At 36.9% G+C, this 21,420-nt stretch overlaps 2 protein-coding genes across 2 annotated transcripts; one reads left to right on the top strand and one right to left on the bottom strand.

Moving 5' to 3' along the window:
• Window positions 1–12,823: 12,823 nt before the first annotated feature.
• LOC139859815 (probable carotenoid cleavage dioxygenase 4, chloroplastic) lies at window positions 12,824–15,097 on the top strand. Its single transcript, XM_071848588.1, has 2 exons — window positions 12,824–14,246; window positions 14,434–15,097. The coding sequence occupies exons 1-2, from the start codon at window positions 12,844–12,846 to the stop codon at window positions 14,822–14,824; spliced, it is 1,794 nt and encodes a 597-aa protein (XP_071704689.1). The 5' UTR covers window positions 12,824–12,843; the 3' UTR covers window positions 14,825–15,097.
• Window positions 14,970–20,909, bottom strand: LOC139886440 (uncharacterized). Its single transcript, XM_071870263.1, has 14 exons — window positions 20,444–20,909; window positions 20,291–20,331; window positions 19,601–19,693; window positions 19,227–19,301; window positions 18,905–18,954; window positions 18,374–18,463; window positions 17,715–17,771; window positions 17,292–17,361; window positions 17,093–17,194; window positions 16,923–16,975; window positions 16,154–16,304; window positions 15,928–16,012; window positions 15,706–15,834; window positions 14,970–15,264 (listed from the first exon to the last, which is right to left on the bottom strand). The coding sequence occupies exons 1-14, from the start codon at window positions 20,715–20,717 to the stop codon at window positions 15,083–15,085; spliced, it is 1,452 nt and encodes a 483-aa protein (XP_071726364.1). The 5' UTR covers window positions 20,718–20,909; the 3' UTR covers window positions 14,970–15,082.
• Between the last annotated feature and the right edge of the window lie 511 nt (window positions 20,910–21,420).

Raw genomic sequence — 21,420 nt, 5'->3', positions numbered from 1 at the left:
AGTCAAACTTACCAAACACTTATGCGATCGTTCTAACATGTTTTTATACTTGATTCTTGCATGAAACTTGACAACGTGATTCACATGCTTTATATATTCGAGTCGTAACGAGCCATATGACTAATTGAAGACATTTCATCCGACCTTGTGTCGTGACCGGTTAATTGATACAACTTACTTATTTAGGTCGAGGCTAAGCAACTTTCATGCACACGTTTACTTTGTGAAGTACATTTATACTCGTACACTCGAGGTGAGATCATAGTCCCATCTTTCAACAACTTTTATACTTTTAAATCATGGGATGAGAAACATATACAGTTTTATACTACTTACTTTTATACTTTGAACACAAGTACGAAGAAACAAACATTCCACAGCGAGTTTGAACAAAAATCCTCAATTCGATTATCATTAGTTACATTTGCCGGGTGTAAGCGAGAACTTATGTTGTATGGCCATATGGGTTTGACAAACCCTCATTCGGATGGTTCGCTACCGTTGTGCGGATGAAATATATTTTCGAGAAACAGTGTAAGTTCTAACACTATTGTGATGGGGTTCTATGGAAGGAAAGTTAAGTCTTGATAATTGGGTGCTCGCAAACATACTTTTGGAATGCAAACGATTTGGATAATCAACGTTATGGAAATACAAAATCTTGTGGTTCAAAAACAACGTTTACAAATACACCTATGATTTCACCAACATTTTTCGTTGACAGTTTTCTATATGTTTCTCAGGTTCATACTTGGCTACTTGATACATGCTTCCGCACACTTTGATTACTTGCTTGGAGTCAAGCATACATGCATACGCTAGCGATAGCACTTTTGGATTTAACTTAAGCATACATACTTACGCTATTTATAGCAAATCGTGATTTTCAACATATATTATGTCGCAAGTTGTTTCATTTATACTTTACTACTTTTGTAAACTTATCTTCTTGTCAAACTTTTTGGTAAACTAAACTTTGTAAATATTGTATGTTTCAAACGAATGCGACATAATTTTGGTCAAACGCGTCTCATATATGGACTATGACCACGTAACGGGACCTAAGTTAACGACGCCGTCAATGACGATTTTGTCGGGTCACTACAGAAAAGACGCTTTTGCCTTCACATGCATCGCACAATGTTAAACATTAACGAACATATTTTACGGCGTTAATGATTTGGACTATTCTTGCAACATGTTCAAACCACAAGGATCATCCACATCAACGTTAGTAATTTAAGGACTATGTTAGTGATTTGGATTATTTGTGCAACGTGTGTAAACCACAAGGACCACATTAGTAATTTGAAGTATTCAGGCAACGGCAACGGCTCTCAAATTTTGCGCGCATCCACCATTTTAGTCATATTTTCTTCATACGAACTCCGATTTAATTGATTCAAAATTTCAAACATTCGTAAATTAAAGAACTACAAATCTCAATACTTACCCAAATATTAGGAAGGGAGATAGCCCCTCTTAACATCTGCCTTTGTCTACAAAATTGTAAGACCCTAATCTTCATTGTATAGCAGAGTAAATAGGGTACATGAAGTGTGGGTGACCCTGTATATTAAAACAGAGGTTAGAGGGCGAACTGAGCAGGGTGCGCTCAGCGCACACTTAGGGGTACGCCTGGCGCACTCCTCACTGTAGCCGGGTTCTGTTGTTTTTTTCAGATATTTTGATGGGCATTTTGGTAATTTCACTTGTGGACGTGTTGGAGGCCAGTAGGTCAGATCTTGGGGTATCATTCACTCCATTTTCAACAACCTTATCTTCTTCACTTTAATTTTGGAGAGAGAGTGTGATTTCTTGAGTGAGAAAGCTTAAATCCAAGAGGAAGAAGTTGTTCTCGGGCCAAAGTGCGGGTATTAAAGTCGTTCATCTACTCACTAGCTACGTTGGGGTTACAGTGGTAAGCTCTAATCTTGATTTCCCTACTTTGATTTTGTGTAGGGTTAGGGTTTGGGTAAATGAAGAACATAAAACCCATAATTGTTGATTTTGGGTGTTCTTGGGTAAGATGGAGTCATGAAGACTCAATGGTAACTAACTTAGGGTTTCAAAGTGTTAATTGATGTTATGAGTCCTAATTGGTTAGTTAATTACTAGCACACCTAGCTAATTGGTAAATGGGTGTTAGTTGGGTTAGTGGATGACCCGAAATGGGTGTGTTGACTTTAAATGAGTCAAAGGGGTTAATGATTTACCTAGTTTAGGATTATGGGTATGAATTACCCTAATTGTGTTATAGTTAGTGTTGATAGACCTTAATCACTAGCTTTTAAGTGATTGACGAGGGTCTTGACCCTTAAGGGGCGGTTTTTGTGAAAATGGGGCATTTAATGCATTTAAGTCATTAAATGCACTTGAGTGAATTGTTGGTGTTTAGCCCAACAAGTTTGTTTGTTGATTGAATACTTATTGTATTAGGTACTCGGCTTTGAAGCATTCGAAAGTATAAAATCATCACCAAATCGTTGAGGTGAGTAGAATAATTATATATGTATGTATATGATTTATTTACTTGTGGGGTATGGGTTAAAGTTCGATGTTGACGATACCATAACCTAGAGTATATTGTTGGTTCGTTTTGATGAGGGTTTAAGTTCGATGTTGACGATACCTCATGTATGGATTTAAAGTTCGATGTTGACGAAGCCATACCGCTAGTGTAGTCAAATTCGATGAGGGTTTAAGTTTGATGTTGACGATACCTCATATGTGGGTTTAAGTTCGATGTTGACGATACCACATTTATTGGGACGAATGGGAATTAAGTTCGATGTTGACGATACCATTCGTTGAGCTAGCCTTGGGATTCGAATACTAATGGATGTTGTGAACATCAATGCTTATGTATTGTGTTATAACGTATTGTGTTGTTGCATTATATGATATTGTTATACTAGCTTATGTTATCGAGGATTTAGCGTTATACATTATAAAGGTATGCTAATTATGTTGCTAGTATGTATGCGGATGTATTGTAAGTGTTTGCAAGTAAGTAAGTTATATATTTATATGTATAATTATTGCATTCACTAAGCTTTGCTTACCCTCTCGTTGTTTATCTTTTATAGGCTCGGGCGTTGATAAGGGTAAGGGCGTACGGTTGGATTAGAGATTTTCCGATTGTTGTTTGATAGGGGATGCTTTTGGATGTGATAGCTTTTGGAGTTTGACCGAGATTTGGGTAGTTTAGCCCCAAACACCATGCTCTTAGTGTCGTTTAGAATTTAAACTAGTGTGGTCGAAACTCGAACTTTTGTATGAAACTCGTAAAACGGCCGATGTGGGCCCCATTTTGTAAAACTCATTTTATTATTGAATCGTGTGAGTTTTAACCATTATAACATGTTGTGAAAAGCGTTTCGTCTAAATATGTCGGGAAGTGGGAGATCTTTATTTGAAAATTGATAAAATCGGACAGAACTGAATGTGGGCCTGTGCGCGCCGCGCACCCCAAGGAGTGCGCGTGGCGCACTCTACTGATAAAAAAAAATTGTTTCGCGTATTCGGTTGGTTATTGGTTTGGGTTGTTACAAGTGGTATCAGAGTATGGTCTAAGCAATTTAGGCGACTTGAGATAGGTGCCTAGACTTAGACTTATTGTGTACGCGCTTTATGCGGGACTTGTAGGAGACGGGTCGGATCGGGAGTTGATTAGTGTTTAGGTTTATGTGAACTAACCTTGCGCTATTTGTTTTGTGTTGTGTTAGCAAACATCAAGCGAGATAGACGTTGTACTAACAAGTTAATGCGACGTGCTCGCGTAACAATGATTAGCTACCATTGTTACGGGTTCAAATCGTGTCAAGCAAGCGATGTACGATGATTGTTGAGCAAGATGGGATAGTGCGGTGTATATGTATATACGTATGTGTTAAGTCCTTTTCGTTTCGTTGCTTAATTTACTTCGTTTTATAGAATGAAGATGAGAAATGGACACGACACCAATGACGGAAGTACGAGTGAGGACGTTGAACTCACGACCAAGGTCGAGGCCATCTTTAAAAGGCTAAAGAAGGATTTTATTGACGATGATCGAAAGGTTTTCCAAGAGTCGGTTGATGGACAAGTGACCGAAATGATAAATGAACGAATGAAAGCCGCAATAGAGGAGGCTTTGGAAGCTAGAAATATTTATCCTCGAGGCGAAGGGGATGAAGGTAATGGTGGGGGTGGAAGGCGGGACTTCCACTACAAAAATTTCAAGGATACTCAACCTCCAATGTTTAATGGGGTGAGGGATCCATTGAAAATCACTTGTTGGATTTCCGATATCGAGGGAGCGTTCCGTATCGCGGAATGTCCTCCCGAGAAGAAGACGAGGTATGGGTCTAGCATGTTGCGCGAAGAAGGCAAGTTGTGGTGGGACGATAAAATCAAATTATATGGTGAAGAGCAATGCATGAGCTTGACATGGGAGGAGTTTAAGAAGGAATATTTCCAAGAATACCGAACTTCTTCCGATCTTGATAGAATTCGGGACGAGTTGCACAATTTGCAACAAGGTTCAATGGACTTGGTCACTCTCAAGTCTACCTTCTTGGCAAAGACTCGTTTTTGTCCGGAATATGTTGGTGACGATCACAAGCTAATGAAAGATTTCTACCGTACCATGAATGATGAGTATAAGGGTAAGATTAGTCGAGGAGCGGCTAAGTCTTTTGAAGAGTTATTTGAATTGGCTCGGGGTTTTGAGCCGGAGGTTCCAAGAAAGAGCGATTTCACTTTTTCTAAAAGAAAGTTTGAAGGTTCTAGTCATTCTAACTTTTCCAACAACAAGAACAAGAACAAGAAGGGTTCCGAAAGTGTAAATAGTGTGAAGAAGGGAGGTTTCGGGAACTTTATCCCTACTTGCTACAATTGTGTAGTACGAGGTCATTTGGCTCGGGATTGTACAAAGCCTCCTTCAACGAACAAGCTCACTTATTTTAATTACAACAAAGAAGGACACCGAAAGTCGTAGTGCCCCGACTTGAACACCGATCATGTTAAACGGTTGGAGAAAGCGGCGGGCACGGCTAGGGGTCGCAACTATTTGATGACGAATGAGGAGGCCAAGCAATCCAACGAAGTCGTTTCAGGTACTTTCATGGTTAACTCTAATCCGGCACGAATCCTATTTGATAGTGGTGCCAATTTATCGTTTGTTTCTCCAAGATTCGTGCCTAAGTTAAATAAACCACTAGTTAAGTTAAGTCGTCACGTAGAAGTTGAAATAGCGGATGGCAAGACGGCGCTAGTGGTTGATGTGTGTGAAAATTGTAACGTTGTGTTTGATGCCGAAAATTTTAAAATCGATCTCATTCCGATGACTTTGGGTGATTTTGATATCGTTGTTGGTATGGATTGGCTCGATCATAATAGAGCCGATATTGCATGCCATGCTAAGTTTATTCGGGTAAAGACCCCAAGTGGGGGAGAGTTAATTATTCATGGTGATAAGCGGAGAAGACTTGTGCCGATATGCACTTTTGCAAGGGCACGTCGTTTCCTTGTTAGTGGTGGCATGGCTTTTCTTTCCCATGTTGTTGATACTCGAGATGATCCGCCATCTATTCGTGAAATTCCGGTGGTGAATGAATTTGAAGACGTTTTTCCGGATGAGTTACTGGGTGTTCCGGCGGAAAGACAAGTTGAATTTCGCATTGAGTTGGTTCAGGGGGCTACCCCCATTGCTAAAACTCCTTATCGTTTAGTGCCGACGAAAATGCAAGAGTTGTTAAATCAATCCCAAGAGCTACTTGAAAAGGGTTTTATCCGACCAAGTGCTTCGCCATGGGGCGCTCCGGTTTTATTCGTGAAGAAGAAGGATGGTAGTATGCGGATGTGCATCGATTATCGGGAGTTGAACAAAGTGACGATCAAGAATCGTTATCCTTTGCCTAGGATTGACGATTTGTTTGACCAACTCCAAGGTGCAACGTATTTCTCCAAAATCGACCTACGGTCCGGCTATCACCAAATGCGGGTCCGTGAGGAAGATATAGAGAAAACGGCTTTTCGAACGCGTTATGGGCATTTTGAGTTTGTGGTAATGCCTTTTGGTCTTACGAATGCACCGGCGGCATTCATGGACCTTATGAACCGAGTGTGCCAACCTATGTTGGACAAGTCGGTAATTGTGTTCATTGACGACATACTTGTCTATTCGAAGAGTATGAAGGAACATGAACATCATTTGCGGAGTGTGTTAAGGTCGTTGCGGAAGGAGAAGTTGTATGCTAAATTCTCTAAATGTGACTTTTGGCTAAGGGAAGTTCAATTCCTTGGCCATATTGTGAACGAAAATGGTATTCAAGTGGACCCGGGGAAGATTGAGACGGTAAAGAGTTGGGGACGACCGACTACGCCTACGGAAATCCGAAGTTTTCTCGGATTGGCCGGTTATTATCGTCGGTTTATCCAAGACTTTTCTAAGATCGCTTCTCCATTGACAAAATTGACAAGAAAGAACGCAAGATTTAATTGGGAGAACGAGCAAGAAATTGCTTTTCAATTGTTAAAAGAGAAGTTATGTCAAGCTCCGGTGTTAGTATTGCCGGAAGGTGTGATAGACATGACGGTTTATTGTGATGCTTCTTTAAATGGGCTCGGGTGTGTTCTAATGCAAAGGGGTAAAGTCATCGCTTATGCCTCTCGACAATTAAAGGAACACGAAACGAGATATCTGACTCATGATCTTGAGTTAGCGGCGGTTGTTCATGCGTTGAAAATTTGGCGCCATTACTTGTATGGTGTCAAGTGTACGATTTATTCGGATCACAAGAGTTTGAAACATCTTTTTGATCAAAGAGATTTGAATTATCGTCAACGTAGATGGATGGATGTGGTGAAAGATTATGATTGTGAAATACTTTATCATCCGGGTAAGGCGAATGTGGTCGCGAATGCGTTAAGTCGAAAGAGTCACCACCCGGCGTTACGATTGGGATTGTTACGTATGATTATTACTAACGATTTTCTTGAAAAACTTGGCGTGATTCAAATTGAAGCTTACATTCACAACAAGCATGCGGAACGAATTGTGGGACAATCGGAATTCATTACTATGGGTTCGCGTGGGTTGTTGTCTTTTCAAGGAAGAGTGTGGGTGCCGAAGATGGGGGATTATCGACGAGTGCTACTTGATGAAGCACATAAGTCAAAGTATTCCATTCATCCGTGCGCAACAAAAATGTATCTTGATTTAAAGAAGGAGTATTGGTGGCCGGGCATGAAACGTGATGTTGTTAAGTATGTTGAGCAATGTGTCACGTGTTTGCAAGTTAAAGCCGAACATCAAAAACCGTATGGTAAATTACAACCGTTAGAAATCCCGAAGTAAAAATGGGAGCACATTACCATGGATTTTATTACAAAGTTACCAAAGAAGGCGAGAACCCAATTTGACTCAATTTGGGTAATAGTTGATCGGTTGACGAAGAGTGCCTTGTTTCTTCCCATTCAGGAAGCGATATCGTCGGAGACCTTGGCTAAATTGTTTATCAAGGAGGTAGTCGCTCGACATGGGGTTCCTATATCTATTATTTCGGATCGAGATACCCGTTTTACATCTCGGTTTTGGGAAAAGTTTCACGAAGATATGGGTACACAATTGAATTTGAGCACGGCGTATCATCCTCAAACGGACGGCCAAACCGAACATACGAACCAAACTTTGGAGGATATGTTACGGGTGTGTATTATTGATTTTGGTGGAAGTTGGGACGAGCACTTACCATTGGTGGAATTCTCGTACAATAATAGTTATCATACTAGTATCTGGATGCCACCTTACGAGATGCTTTATGGGCGGAGGTGCCGAACTCCGATTTGTTGGGGTGAGATTGGTCAAAAAGAAATCGGGAGTACCGATTTGGTCTTAGAAACGAATAGCAAGATTGATATGATTCGGGATCATTTGAAAAAGGCTCAAGATAGACAAAAGTCGTATGCCGACAAGCGTAGACGAAAGATCGAATTTCAAGAAAGTGACATGGTGATGCTTAAGGTTTCGCCATGGAAAGGTGTTATTCGGTTTCGAAAACGGGAAAAGTTAGCTCCTCGGTTTATTGGTCCTTTTAAAATTTTAGCTCGTGTTGGTGAAGTCGCGTATCGTTTGGAATTAACCGAAGAGATTGCGGGGATCCATAATACATTTCATGTTTCCCATCTCCGTAAGTGTCTTGCGGATGATTCATCGTGGGTGCCATTAAACGAGATTGAACTAAACAATAAGTTAGAATATATTGAGGAGCCGATTGCCATACTCAATGAGAAGGTCAAAAGGTTGAGAAATAAAGAAGTGAGAACTTTTAAAGTTCAATGGCGTCGTAGTAAAGGTTCCGAATTTACTTGGGAGCCCGAAGAGTTTGTGTTGGTCTATCTTCCCTCTTGTCATGCGGCTTGGATCGCGAGGACGCGCTCCGATTCAAGTGGGGGAGAGTTGTAAGACCCTAATCTTCATTGTACAGCAGAGTAAATAGGGTACATGAAGTGTGGGTGACCCTGTATATTAAAACAGAGGTCAGAGGGCGAACTGAGCAGGGTGAGCTCAGCGCACACTTAGGGGTGTGCCTGGCGCACTCCTCACTGTAGCCGGGTTCTGTTGTTTTTTTCCAGATATTTTGATGGGCATTTTGGTAATTTCACTTGTGGACGTGCTGGAGGCCAGTAGGTCAGATCTTGGGGTATCATTCACTCCATTTTCAACAACCTTATCTTCTTCACTTTAATTTTGGAAAGAGAGTGTGATTTCTTGAGTGAGAAAGCTTAAATCCAAGAGGAAGAAGTTGTTCTCGGGCCAAAGTGCGGGTATTAAAGTCGTTCATCTACTCACTAGCTACGTTGGGGTTGTAGTGGTAAGCTCTAATCTTGATTTCCCTACTTTGATTTTGTGTAGGGTTAGGGTTTGGGTAAATGAAGAACATAAAACCCATAATTGTTGATTTTGGGTGTTCTTGGGTAAGATGGAGTCATGAAGACTCAATGGTAACTAACTTAGGGTTTCAAAGTGTTAATTGATGTTATGAGTCCTAATTGGTTAGTTAATTACTAGCACACCTAGCTAATTGGTAAATGGGTGTTAGTTGGGTTAGTGGATGACCCGAAATGGGTGTGTTGACTTTAAATGAGTCAAAGGGGTTAATGATTTACCTAGTTTGGGATTATGGGTATGAATTACCCTAATTGTGTTATAGTTAGTGTTGATAGACCTTAATCACTAGCTTTTAAGTGATTGACGAGGGTCTTGACCCTTAAGGGGCGGTTTTTGTGAAAATGGGGCATTTAATGCATTTAAGTCATTAAATGCACTTGAGTGAATTGTTGGTGTTTAGCCCAACAAGTTTGTTTGTTGATTGAATACTTATTGTATTAGGTACTCGGCTTTGAAGCATTCGAAAGTATAAAATCATCACCAAATCGTTGAGGTGAGTGGAATAATTATATATGTATGTATATGATTTATTTACTTGTGGGGTATGGGTTAAAGTTCGATGTTGACGATACCATAACCTAGAGTATATTGTTGGTTCGTTTTGATGAGGGTTTAAGTTCGATGTTGACGATACCTCATGTATGGATTTAAAGTTCGATGTTGACGAAGCCATACCGCTAGTGTAGTGAAATTCGATGAGGGTTTAAGTTCGATGTTGACGATACCTCATATGTGGGTTTAAGTTCGATGTTGACGATACCACATTTATTGGGACGAATGGGAATTAAGTTCGATGTTGACGATACCATTCGTTAAGCTAGCCTTGGGATTCGAATACTAATGGATGTTGTGAACATCAATGCTTATGTATTGTGTTATAACGTATTGTGTTGTTGCATTATATGATATTGTTATACTAGCTTATGTTATCGAGGATTTAACGTTATACATTATAAAGGTATGCTAATTATGTTGCTAGTATGTATGCGGATGTGTTGTAAGTGTTTGCAAGTAAGTAAGTTATATATTTATATGTATAATTATTGCATTCACTAAGCTTTGCTTACCCTCTCGTTGTTTATCTTTTATAGGCTCGGGCGTTGATAAGGGTAAGGGCGTACAGTTAGATTAGAGATTTTCCGCTTGTTGTTTGATAGGGGACGCTTTTGGATGTGATAGCTTTTGGAGTTTGACCGAGATTTGAGTAGTTTAACCCCAAACACCATGCTCTTAGTGTCGTTTGAAATTTAAACTAGTGTGGTCGAAACTCGAACTTTTGTATGAAACTCGTAAAACGTCCGATGTGGGCTCCATTTTGTAAAACTCATTTTATTATTGAATCGTGTGAGTTTTAACCATTATAACATGTTGTGAAAAGCGTTTCGTCTAAATATGTCGGGAAGTGGGAGATCTTTATTTGAAAATTGATAAAACCGGACAGAACTGAATGTGGGCCTGTGCGCGCCGCGCACCCCAAGGAGTGCGCGTGGCGCACTCTACCGATTAAAAAAAAAAAAAATGTTTCGCGTATTCGGTTGGTTATTTGTTGGGTTGTTACAAAAATCAAATTATTTAAGGAGCCCATTTTCCTAAATGAGGTATAAATCATCATCACAAACATTGAGTTATGGAGTAGTTCTTCAGAATAATATAAATAATAAAAATAGAAAAACATGACATTATACCCAAAATCTACGGTACTCCACTCCTTTCCAAAAGTGCAAATTTTCCAAAAGTGCAAATGACTCGAAAAATGAACGTTAGATATATTTTGTCAATAAAGGTAATATGAACTTTACTAATTCACAAAAGGGATTACGTGTTTCAAATTTTGCATGAAAAAGATTATGATTTAAAAAATGTGCAATTGAGAGTAATATTGTCATATTCATCAACGACCGTTAGTCAAAATTCATTAAGTGCTCACATGTACTTGACATCAAGGGACAAAATTACACGGTTAGTCATTGATCCTTACAAAAAAATAATTAACAAAAAAGTAATAAAAATGATTAAAAAAAAATAAACAAAACAAACGAATAAATAAAAAATAAAGAAGTATGTAAATAAGAAACCACCGAAGCTTGGCTTGAGTGGTATGTGCCATGTGATGGGATTCAACTTGGGGTACTGTCAATTCAGGTTCGATTACTCCAAGCAGGGAGTTTCCAGCATTTGATGGTACTGCCAACATCAATGTGATTTGAATTTCCTCTTAACGCGTGTGTGGGTGACAAATGAAAGCATTCGATTAGATATTGTCGTTCAAAAAAGTAGTAAATAAGAAGTTAAAAATAACTAAAATAATGATAAAATTTAAAAAAAATAAAAAAATTAAAGATAATTTTAAATACTTTTTAGTTTTGTTAAAAAAAAATTTTAATTTTTTAAGTTTTGTTCTTATTTAAAAAATAATAAAAAATTCAAAAAAAGAAATTTATTTTAATTTTTATTAAATTTTTTATAACGTTCATGGACCAATCGTGTAATTTTGTCTCTCACATGCCAAACACAATTGAGCACTTAAATAAATTTGACGATATTTACCCTTAATTGCACATTTTCTCAAATTATAATTTTTTTCGTGCATAAATTGATACACGTAATTTTTTTTCAAAGTATCAGTAAAACCTATATTATTTTTATTAACAAATCGTATAATTTATGTTATCTTTTTAGACCGTATCTTCTTTGGCAAATTGATATTGATATTGATATTGATATATAGATAATAAAAATGTGATATTGATAATGAAAATGTGATGAAATAAAAACTATACTGTAATACTTTTTACACTTCTTGTAAAAATTTAGCCACGTGCCTCTCTAAAATAGTGTGAATCGTTTTTACACTTGTAAAAATTTAGCCACGTGCCTCTTAATAGTGTGAACCCGTCAAAAAGAGATGACATCTCTTATCTTATAAAAGGAATACACCCATCTCTATAATACTCCGTATCTTTTAACACCATATGTAGTTTGGAAGTTGCAACCAAATAAATCAACATCACGATTCGATTCTTGAACAATACAAGTCATGTATATTTGCGGTGCAAGAATCCCTCGCGTGTAATCCTTTTATAGGCCACTATTTAGATTTTTATTTTTCAACGTAAATAAATGTAATGATATATATATTCTTGAAAACAATTAGGTGAACTTATATAACACTTTCAATTGGATGGATACGTGTATATAAGTTGATAATTGATATATCAATGAATAAAAATATATCATTTACAGTCTACTAATACTCACATCCGATCGGCTAATTTTTTTATTTTTGTTTATTTATTTTTATTTTTGGGCGCTAAAATGCGCTAACATTAAACCGAGCCTTTTCATCAATTGATAAAAAGGACTAACAAAATACAACCGATTCACACTCAAACCAAGGCTCGGAAACAGAAAACAAACCCTAAATTAAAATTAATATTCATCAATCAGCTAATATCCATGTCTAGATCTATATTACTATTTATCAATTTAGATTGTCTATATTCATCATCAAATAAGCGAATTTACCACATATCCAGTTATCCACTAACAGGCGACCATCCCTAGGTCTCATGCATAAACGTATGATCTATGGTCAATTTACATACTTGCAACTAGGACTTTTTTCAACTAATAATTCACACCATAATAATTCACCGATTTCGTTTATGTACACAAGACCTTTTTCCAACAACTCGCAACATAAAATAATTCAACTAATGTACACGTAACTCTGTATGAAAGTATGGGCGTTTAATTACCAACCACCAATTTGTTCCTTCCATACTCACGCAAATCATTGATTTCTTAACATGTAATACACTACTTGTTATAAAACAAAAACCACCATAACCAACCTTTTACCGTTTTATTTTCTAAAAACACAAACGAGAAAAAAAAAAAATCACATAATGACATTGTCGATACGTACACCTTTGGTGTCTCATACATACCTCAGTTTCCATTCGCAAATCAAAAGCAAGAAACATCAACCAAAAACCTTAATTGTTTCCATTTCTAGAATAAAAAAGGAGCTACACGAAAGAATCATAACCCGAAAAATCCGAAATCAAGAAGAAAAAGTTGCTACCTTTGATTTACGAAAACCTTTGCCAAAGGTGCCAATTATCGAAAAAATATTTAACTCGCTCGAAACGGCGATTATCAAGTACCTTGATACTCCACTTCACTTGTCAGTCGACCCGAGCCACATCCTATCTGATAATTTCGCACCCGTTGATGAGTTGAGCCCAACCGAGTGCAAAGTCGTACATGGGTCCATCCCATCGTGCCTTAATGGTGTGTACATACGAAATGGGCCCAACCCACAGTTCATCCCGAACGGTCCACATCACTTCTTCGATGGCGACGGGATGGTGCATTGCATTAAGATCTCTCAAGGTCGAGCCACTTTCTGTAGCCGATATGTCAAAACAAATAAGTATCTAATTGAGCAACAAGTTAAGTCATGTATCGTTCCAAAAGTTATTGGAGGTATGCGAGGCCTTAGCTCGTTTGTTGCTCGTGCGACATTGTTTGTTGCACGAGTAGCTTTTGGACATTACGATATTTGTAAAGGCATTGGTGTAGCGAACACTAGTTTAGCCTTGTTAGGGGGGCAACTTTGCGCGTTATGTGAATCTGATATACCCTATGCAATCGAAATTAAAGAAAATGGTGACGTAATAACTTTAGGTCACCATGATTTCGATGGGAAGCTTTCTATGAACATGACGGCTCACCCAAAGATTGACCCCGAGACTAAAGAGGCTTTCGCGTTTCGTTATTGGGCAACACGTCCATATGTAACGTACTTTCGCTTTGATGCGAATGGAAATAAGCAACCCGATGTACCTATTTTTTCAATGAACCACCCTTCTTTAACACATGACTTGGCGATCACTCAAAAGTATGCAATCATTTGTGAGATTCAAATAGGAACAAATCCTATGAATTTGGTTCATGGAGAGCGATTAGTCGGTGTTGATCCTAAAAAAGTTCCAAGAATCGGTGTTCTTCCAAGATACGCGAAGGATGATTCTGAAATGAAGTGGTTTGAAGTACCTAATTTCAATATATTTCACGCGGTTAACGCATGGGAAGAGATAGACGAAGATGGTGGTGAAGTCGTCGTGATGGTGGCACCGAATATATTATTTGTAGAACATTTCTTTGAGCGAGCCGATTTGATCCATGGATCGATGGAGAAAGTGAAGATTAATATAGAAACAGGGGTGGTGTCGCGACACATTATCTCAAATCAAAATTTAGAGTTTCCTGTGATAAATCCAACCTACGTGGCGAAAAAGAACAAGTCAGTAAAAACGATGCCGCAGTATTGCTAGACACTTATACCTGAGACGCGTATTGTTCATGCTATACCGCACATATTTTCTAGAACTGTAAACTTAAAATCAAAAACCATGTGTGGTCTAACATGTAACAGTATGCATCTCGAGTACTATTCGAATAGCTGACAAGAATACATTGTGGTTATGCAGGTACATATACGCAGCAACTTCAGAGCCAACACAAGTAAAATCAAGGATGTTAAGGGTATCAGGGGTGGTAAAACTAGACATGACATCAGCAGAAAACGACAAGGATAGAACCGAGTGTGTAGTGGCTAGTCGGATGTATGGGAATATCCGTTTTGGTGGTGAGCCGTTTTTCGTTGCACGAAACTCAAAGGATCCAAACGCAGAAGAGGACGATGGATATGTGGTGTCTTATATGCATAACGAACGCTCGGGTGAGTCGAGTTTTATGGTGATGGACGCACAATCACCTACTCTAGAAGTTGTGGCAGAAGTGAAGTTACCGCAACGAGTGCCTTATGGTTTACATGGGATATTCATCAAAGAGCAGGACTTAAATCAATGTGACTGTTAATTGTTGTATTAATAATAATATTTGTCTGTGTATATATAACAGGAATAGAAGAAACCGATAGTAATCAAAAACGGAATCTGTGCTAACTGGTATATAAGTTGTATATATTGTCAATGTACTAATAACTTATTTTGTTACCACCCTATGAATGCAACATTTTCTCTGTAAATCGACGTTTCATACATAATGGAAATGATATGTTATACAACAATTTGAATTTTTGGACTTCAAACAATTATTGAGGTGTGTGGGTGTTGATCATGTACGCATTAAGTTCTCGATTAGTTCTGAAATGATAATGTATCCCGCGCCTGCAATTACTAGAGAGAGAGTGAACCTACCTCCAGGTACAAGATTTGGAAGATTTGAGGATATGGAGGAGCTCGAGTATCTATCTGACCAAGACATTGCAGCAGGAAGAACCCCGAACAGCACCAGAACTACGCAAACAGGATAACAACATATTTAGCAAGGTGACAAAAATGGTTTGTACTTCTGATAAAGTGATTAAGAAGGTTTTATACAATTCAATAATTTAAGATGACTTTTAACCGGTGAGACCCGCTCGACCCATTTCCTTTGTAGTTAAATACTTAAGCTTAATGTATGACACGTTGGAGATAAAGACTTATAACCCAAATTGACCTGTTTTAATATAATGGGGCAAGTAAAATAAGTACGGCCAGTCTCAATGTGGATATTATTCTATAAAGCTCCTCTCTTCACCACAGACATGGCTGTTTTGACTAATTACCTAGAGATGGTCAATTCAGGTTATAATTCACCATAAATAGGTCAAATAATTTGATTCTTAAAAGCTTGGTAAGAATTTATGCATTAATTAAAGTTGAAACATAAACAACAGAAACATGTACACGTACCTCCATAAGTTCCAGCAAAATCCAATGCTTTGAAAAATATGTCAGGGTCTAATAATGACAGTATTAGTGGTGGAAACAAGGTAAGGAGATAAGGCAACGGTCTGTTTTTATCAGATGGTAGTTTCAGCACTGCAAAATATGAAAACAGACATAAATAAATATATACACAATTGATTATTTCGCTTCACAATTTGGTACGAAGATTATAGCAAACAAACTCACACTCAGAAAGGAAGTCAGATAGACCCAAAACAAATCCAATATAAGAAGTCGCAATGGCAAGAAGAGAGAATGCCCCAACGATAGGCTGCAAAATGTCATATTACTAAAGAGATGGAAGGGGGCAGTTATCAGCGTTTTTATGAGCAAATTCTCATAACAATAGCTTTATTGAAAAAGTTCCCATATAAATGACCACAAATGATGATAGCAATTGTCAAATACTGACCCCAACAACTCCGTTAGTAGCTAGCAACGCCTGCAACGGGTCCACAATCTTATCCGTGCCGGTTTCAGAACCAGATATTGTTCCAAGAATGACAGCATTCCAAATAAGAAAGAGACCAAGGGGAATAGCAGTGCCAAGAACAATTGATGTCCTGCAGGTAATATTTCATATACAAATAAATAGTAAATAAAAAAAGATGGTCAATTCAAGCTCCGAAAGATACAGAGTTACGGATACTTATGAGTTATAAAGAGAACCTTGTAGCAACATATAACTTTATGGATTGCAACGATCATCTCATGTCAGAGTCTTTTCATCATATCATTACTATTCAGACATTTTTTTATAAAACAGGTGCACCTTGACTCACACATGGAGTCATATTATAACTTCATGACCACATTGGTGACATTATAATGTTGAGATATGTTCTAACTTTCAACAAATTGAGTGTTGACTAACAACAATCACATTGTTTTGGCGGACTATTTTTAAGCACTCGGCCTTCTGGTAGTGTCACGTCGAGGAGTTTCGTACACATTTTTGATTAGTTGCTTAGTTAAAAAGTTAACATCAGTTTTGTTATAAGTAGTTCTAGCATAACCATAGTCTCTACAGCTAACTCTTCCTGCTAACATTGCTTACTGCCGTGTTACAGTGTAACTCTTAAGCATTACTTTATGTACATATACTTACATAAAACATCATGAACTTTTTAGATTAATAATAAAATGGTGGCGACTGACAGATAACGATAATAACTTTTCACCTTATCTTTGACATGTCTCCTTCCAGGTTGGTACAAAGAACAGGCACTACATTCTGAAATGAAGAATCCCGTTAGTAGTTAGATACATAATTGAAGCTTACTAAAAAAACAAATACATGATTGAAAACAAGACATAGTCTAAAATGGTGTACTGAAGTCAGAACCATTGCCTGATAAACAAAAGAGAGTGCTATTATAGGTATACTTGCGGGAATAGCCTGCAAGTTAGCTTTTAAGAGTGCATCCCAGTGCAAATCTCCACTTGCAACTGCCTAAAAATGAAATAAGAGATTATGAAGTTGTGGAATTCTCTTTAGACCAATAACTGTGAAATTGACAACAATCTATTAAAAAAATATCGGCTATTACCACAAGAACTGCAAAAGCAATTATGATGCCAGATACTAAAACTCCATTGACTGCACCAATAACCTGCTGGCTACATCAAAGTATAAACCTTTTAGTGATTTAAAATATTTATAAATTGCACCAACGAGATACTCATAATTATGCCAGAAGAAACAACTGTAATCGGGGGAAAGGAAGTTAATAAAGGGCAACATCTCTTTACACCAATTTCTTTAGTGTCCACTTCTTTGTTTCACCCTATTCATGCATTGTCATTACTCTGGAGTGATGATCTAAACGACTAATCAGGTGGTTGAAGATATTTTTAGGAAAATAAAAAAGTAAAAAGGTTATATTTCAAAAACAATCAAAAAATGGCTTGTGGTAGATGAATTCTAAACGCAAAGCGAAAAAATTGATTAATAAAAATAAGGCGGCAATCACCTTCCAAAGTAGCAAAGGCTTCCTAAGAGACATGAAAACAGGGATGCACATTCCCATCTGCAATCATATTATTAGTTGTCAGAAATCAAACATATAGAACCTCTTTCAAAATTCACATTACATTATGTTGTCATAACAGTACTTGTCTCGTTCCTGCTTGTGCCAGTTAAGTAGTAGCAAAATACACACCGAGACACGTAAGAAGTCTATTTGGGTTATTTTTATCATTATATGAATTATATGAATATATGAATTGTGACTGGGTGTTTAAAATAGTAATTGTTTCTGGGTGCAGATAGGAATTTCTTATTATAATATACTCCGTAGTAACATTATTGTATCCAAACAACATAACATGATCCACATAACAAAGTCTTCTGATCCAGAAGAGAACAGGGGATGTAATAGAAATACATCTAAAGGTTTAACTGTAAGCAGTAGATAACACCGCGACAGTATAGTCATCGAGGGATGAAGTGATCATGTTTCACGTATGCACGTAGTTGTGTTCAAGCTACAGGTTGACATAACTATACTACCGCATATAATATACATGAAATATGTCTCTTTATATAAGTCCAGGGATTGCACGAATATTATATGCACGAATATTATATGCTCGGATCTCGAAACTATGTTTACTATAATTTAAATCATACACTGGAATGCCAAGGATATTTGTCAATATGTCTGATGAACGAGCCACGTAGGCAACAAGAAGGGCGTAATGAATAAAAATATATGACCAGCTGCAATACATGAGAAGGATTGTTACATAATAATCATAATCAATTAATAATAATAGTAAATAGTAAATACTAAGAGTAACCAGTGTATAATAATAATAATAATATAATACTGATAATAACATTAATGACAATAATTATAGTTATTATTATCATCGGTATCATTATCGTTATTATTATAACATAAGCGGCTAGTTTGTTTTACAATAACCACAAATACAGTAGTATACTTTGGTTACTATTTCAAAGTCGGTTACAGATAATATCGGTCTGCTTGGGAGCTAAAGGTGCCTTTTGAAAGTATCGACCAAAAAGATGATATTCAGAGTTTGTTCCATTCAACCGAAAGTGAGTGATAGTATATTACAATTTTATGCAAGAAATTAAGACATTGGAATGTTGGAACTGTGTAATAGCCTAATTAACATAGTCAGATCATCTTACCAAGCAATCTGAACTCCAACAGTGCCAAGAGTTCTTGTAGCCATTGACACCTGAATAGCAAGCATGCAAGTAGTTATGAAATGATTACTAAAATCCTTGCTTGGCCGTAGTACGAAATAATTCGAAGTCATATTGGGTTAACATATAAGCCTAATAAGTTGTAATTGTATGTGTGTATGGCCAGACAAATACCTAAGAGGATGATGTCATTCCTGACTAGTTGTAGTAACTTATTCCTTTTCTTGGCACAAAAAATGGTGCCAGATTAAGTAACACTATATGGCCGTCAACAAGCAGAATAAAAGTATTAGTATGAAATTACCAATGATACACCACCAGAGCCCAGTTCACACATAGTCTTTACATTTACTTCAGCTATAAGCAAGCCGGTAACAACCTGCAGGAGAGTAATTGAGTAATGTTACACAGAAATAAATATTGCACATATCTTGAGTTCTTGACTAGTATCAAAACAAAAATAAATGACTATCAAACGTATAAATATTATGGAGCTTCGTTGTGTTCAAAAGTAGAAATAAATGAAGCAAAATATCCACTCTTTCACTTATGTGTACACAAAAGTCTCTACTACAAAAAAAAAAAAAAAAAACATACTTTGACAGGATACTGTAATTTCAAAAAAGACAACAAGGATGGAGATAATATATATTTGAATTAATCATAAAACGTACATACCATATATATCCAACAAAGAATGCAAGTGATTGCAGCTGCCAAAAACCCAGCTTCCTGAGTAACTGCAGGAATAGCAAGAATCCCTGCACCCACCTATTCATAAAATTTACATCCATGACATAAAATTAGCTCCACAACCACAGACGAAAACATAAATGCATAAAAAAAAAGGTGCAAAATATGAACTCTACAATCCCGAGCACTGTTGTAAAAACCCCGATTACTCGCCGATTAATCCCCGCTTACTCATTTTTATGAACAATCCGTTCCAATTTTTCAAAATCCGTTTGATTAATCGGTCTACGTTGATTAAAGGGTCAAAATCGAATTTGTAATAAAAGCCGGTCAAAGTCATAATTAGTCAACATTTTAACGTGAATTTAAACCAAAACTTTAGACGTTTTGAACAAAAAGAACAGTTTTAGACAATTATGTAAAGTTAACGTTTATGTTTATGGTTTTTTTTTTTTTTCTATATTCACACTTATAATTTCTGAAATTTAATATTTAAATGTATAAAGTACAATTCGACTAATCCACGAATTGCCGATTATTCCTTGCAAAGTCCCGATTGATTCTGAGTGTGTGTTAATATTAATAAAACAAAGAGCTAGATAAGCACTAAGAAGCTGTATAAGTTGTTAAACAGGTAATTCAAATTAGGTCAAAAGTGTAGAAAGAGTATATTACAGTAGTGCCAGCAACGAGAAGAACAGAACTGGTAACGCTTCCTGTACAGCATCAGAGTAAACAAACAATCTGTAAGTCAGTTTTTTAAAATTAGCATATGAGTTGTACACTTGTACCACAATTCAGATAATTAAGTTAAAAAATTAACAGTACCTGGTTCTCGTTTGAGAGTAACTCGATTCAGATTAGAAAAAAGCCTTTCGAATTCATCATCATTTTGTTCGATTTTCGGTTCTGGAGAAGAGAAGCATCTGAACTTAATTAAACGTAATGCTGACGTGTTTGGGAATTTTAATCGAACTGATGTATTAACATAATGATGATGGTGATGAAGATGTGAAATTGAAAACCCTAATTGTGATGGATTTTGATGATAATGAGTGGAAGGTAATGGCGGGAAGCAAGGAGTTGAAGAAAAAATAGGCATGTTTGAGTTTATTCACTGGTTATTGACATATATAGTACTGTAGTATAGTAGGTAATATTCAATTTCAATGCTGATATCATCAATATCAATATATCAATTTGCCATAAAACGCAGATAAAAATGGCGTTTGATTCGCAAGTACTGGGATTAGGGTTCTTAGCATTAGTTGAAGGTCATGATATGGTTGGTGGTCAACTGCCCAACTGGTTAGTTAAGTTGTGTGGAAGGGGATTTGAAAGAACTTGATGCTGGATGGATTCTTGGGGGTGAATTTTGACGATACTAGTCCACCAATAACCCAGTTCGTCAAATGCAACCCTACACGTTTTTAAGTGATTCTTTCATTTTTCTTTCTGTCTTTTAATCTTTTGAATTTTTTTTTTTTTTATTCCTTTCTCAATATTACAATTTTTTTTTTTTTTTTTTTTTTATCTCCGAACGTGTCTGTCGGGTAAGACTATTCAGTTCAACTAGTATAAAATTTAAATAAAAAAAGTTTTTTTTTGGCAAAAAAAAAAAAAAAAAAAAAAAAACAATTACTATAGAACCTTAAACAAAGAGAATACAATACCACGACGAAAGCTAACCAAACGAGTCAACACAACAAAACAAACCACCACTTAAACTATAACACGGAATTCAAAGGTAATCTAAAACAAACCAACACCTAAACTATAAAAAGAATCTCACACAAAGCTTAAAC

Source organism: Rutidosis leptorrhynchoides, chromosome 1 (assembly GCF_046630445.1).
Source record: "Rutidosis leptorrhynchoides isolate AG116_Rl617_1_P2 chromosome 1, CSIRO_AGI_Rlap_v1, whole genome shotgun sequence".
Taxonomy (NCBI): domain Eukaryota; kingdom Viridiplantae; phylum Streptophyta; class Magnoliopsida; order Asterales; family Asteraceae; genus Rutidosis; species Rutidosis leptorrhynchoides.
Note: the sequence above shows the minus strand (reverse complement) of the source record. Positions and strands in the feature narration are given on the sequence as shown.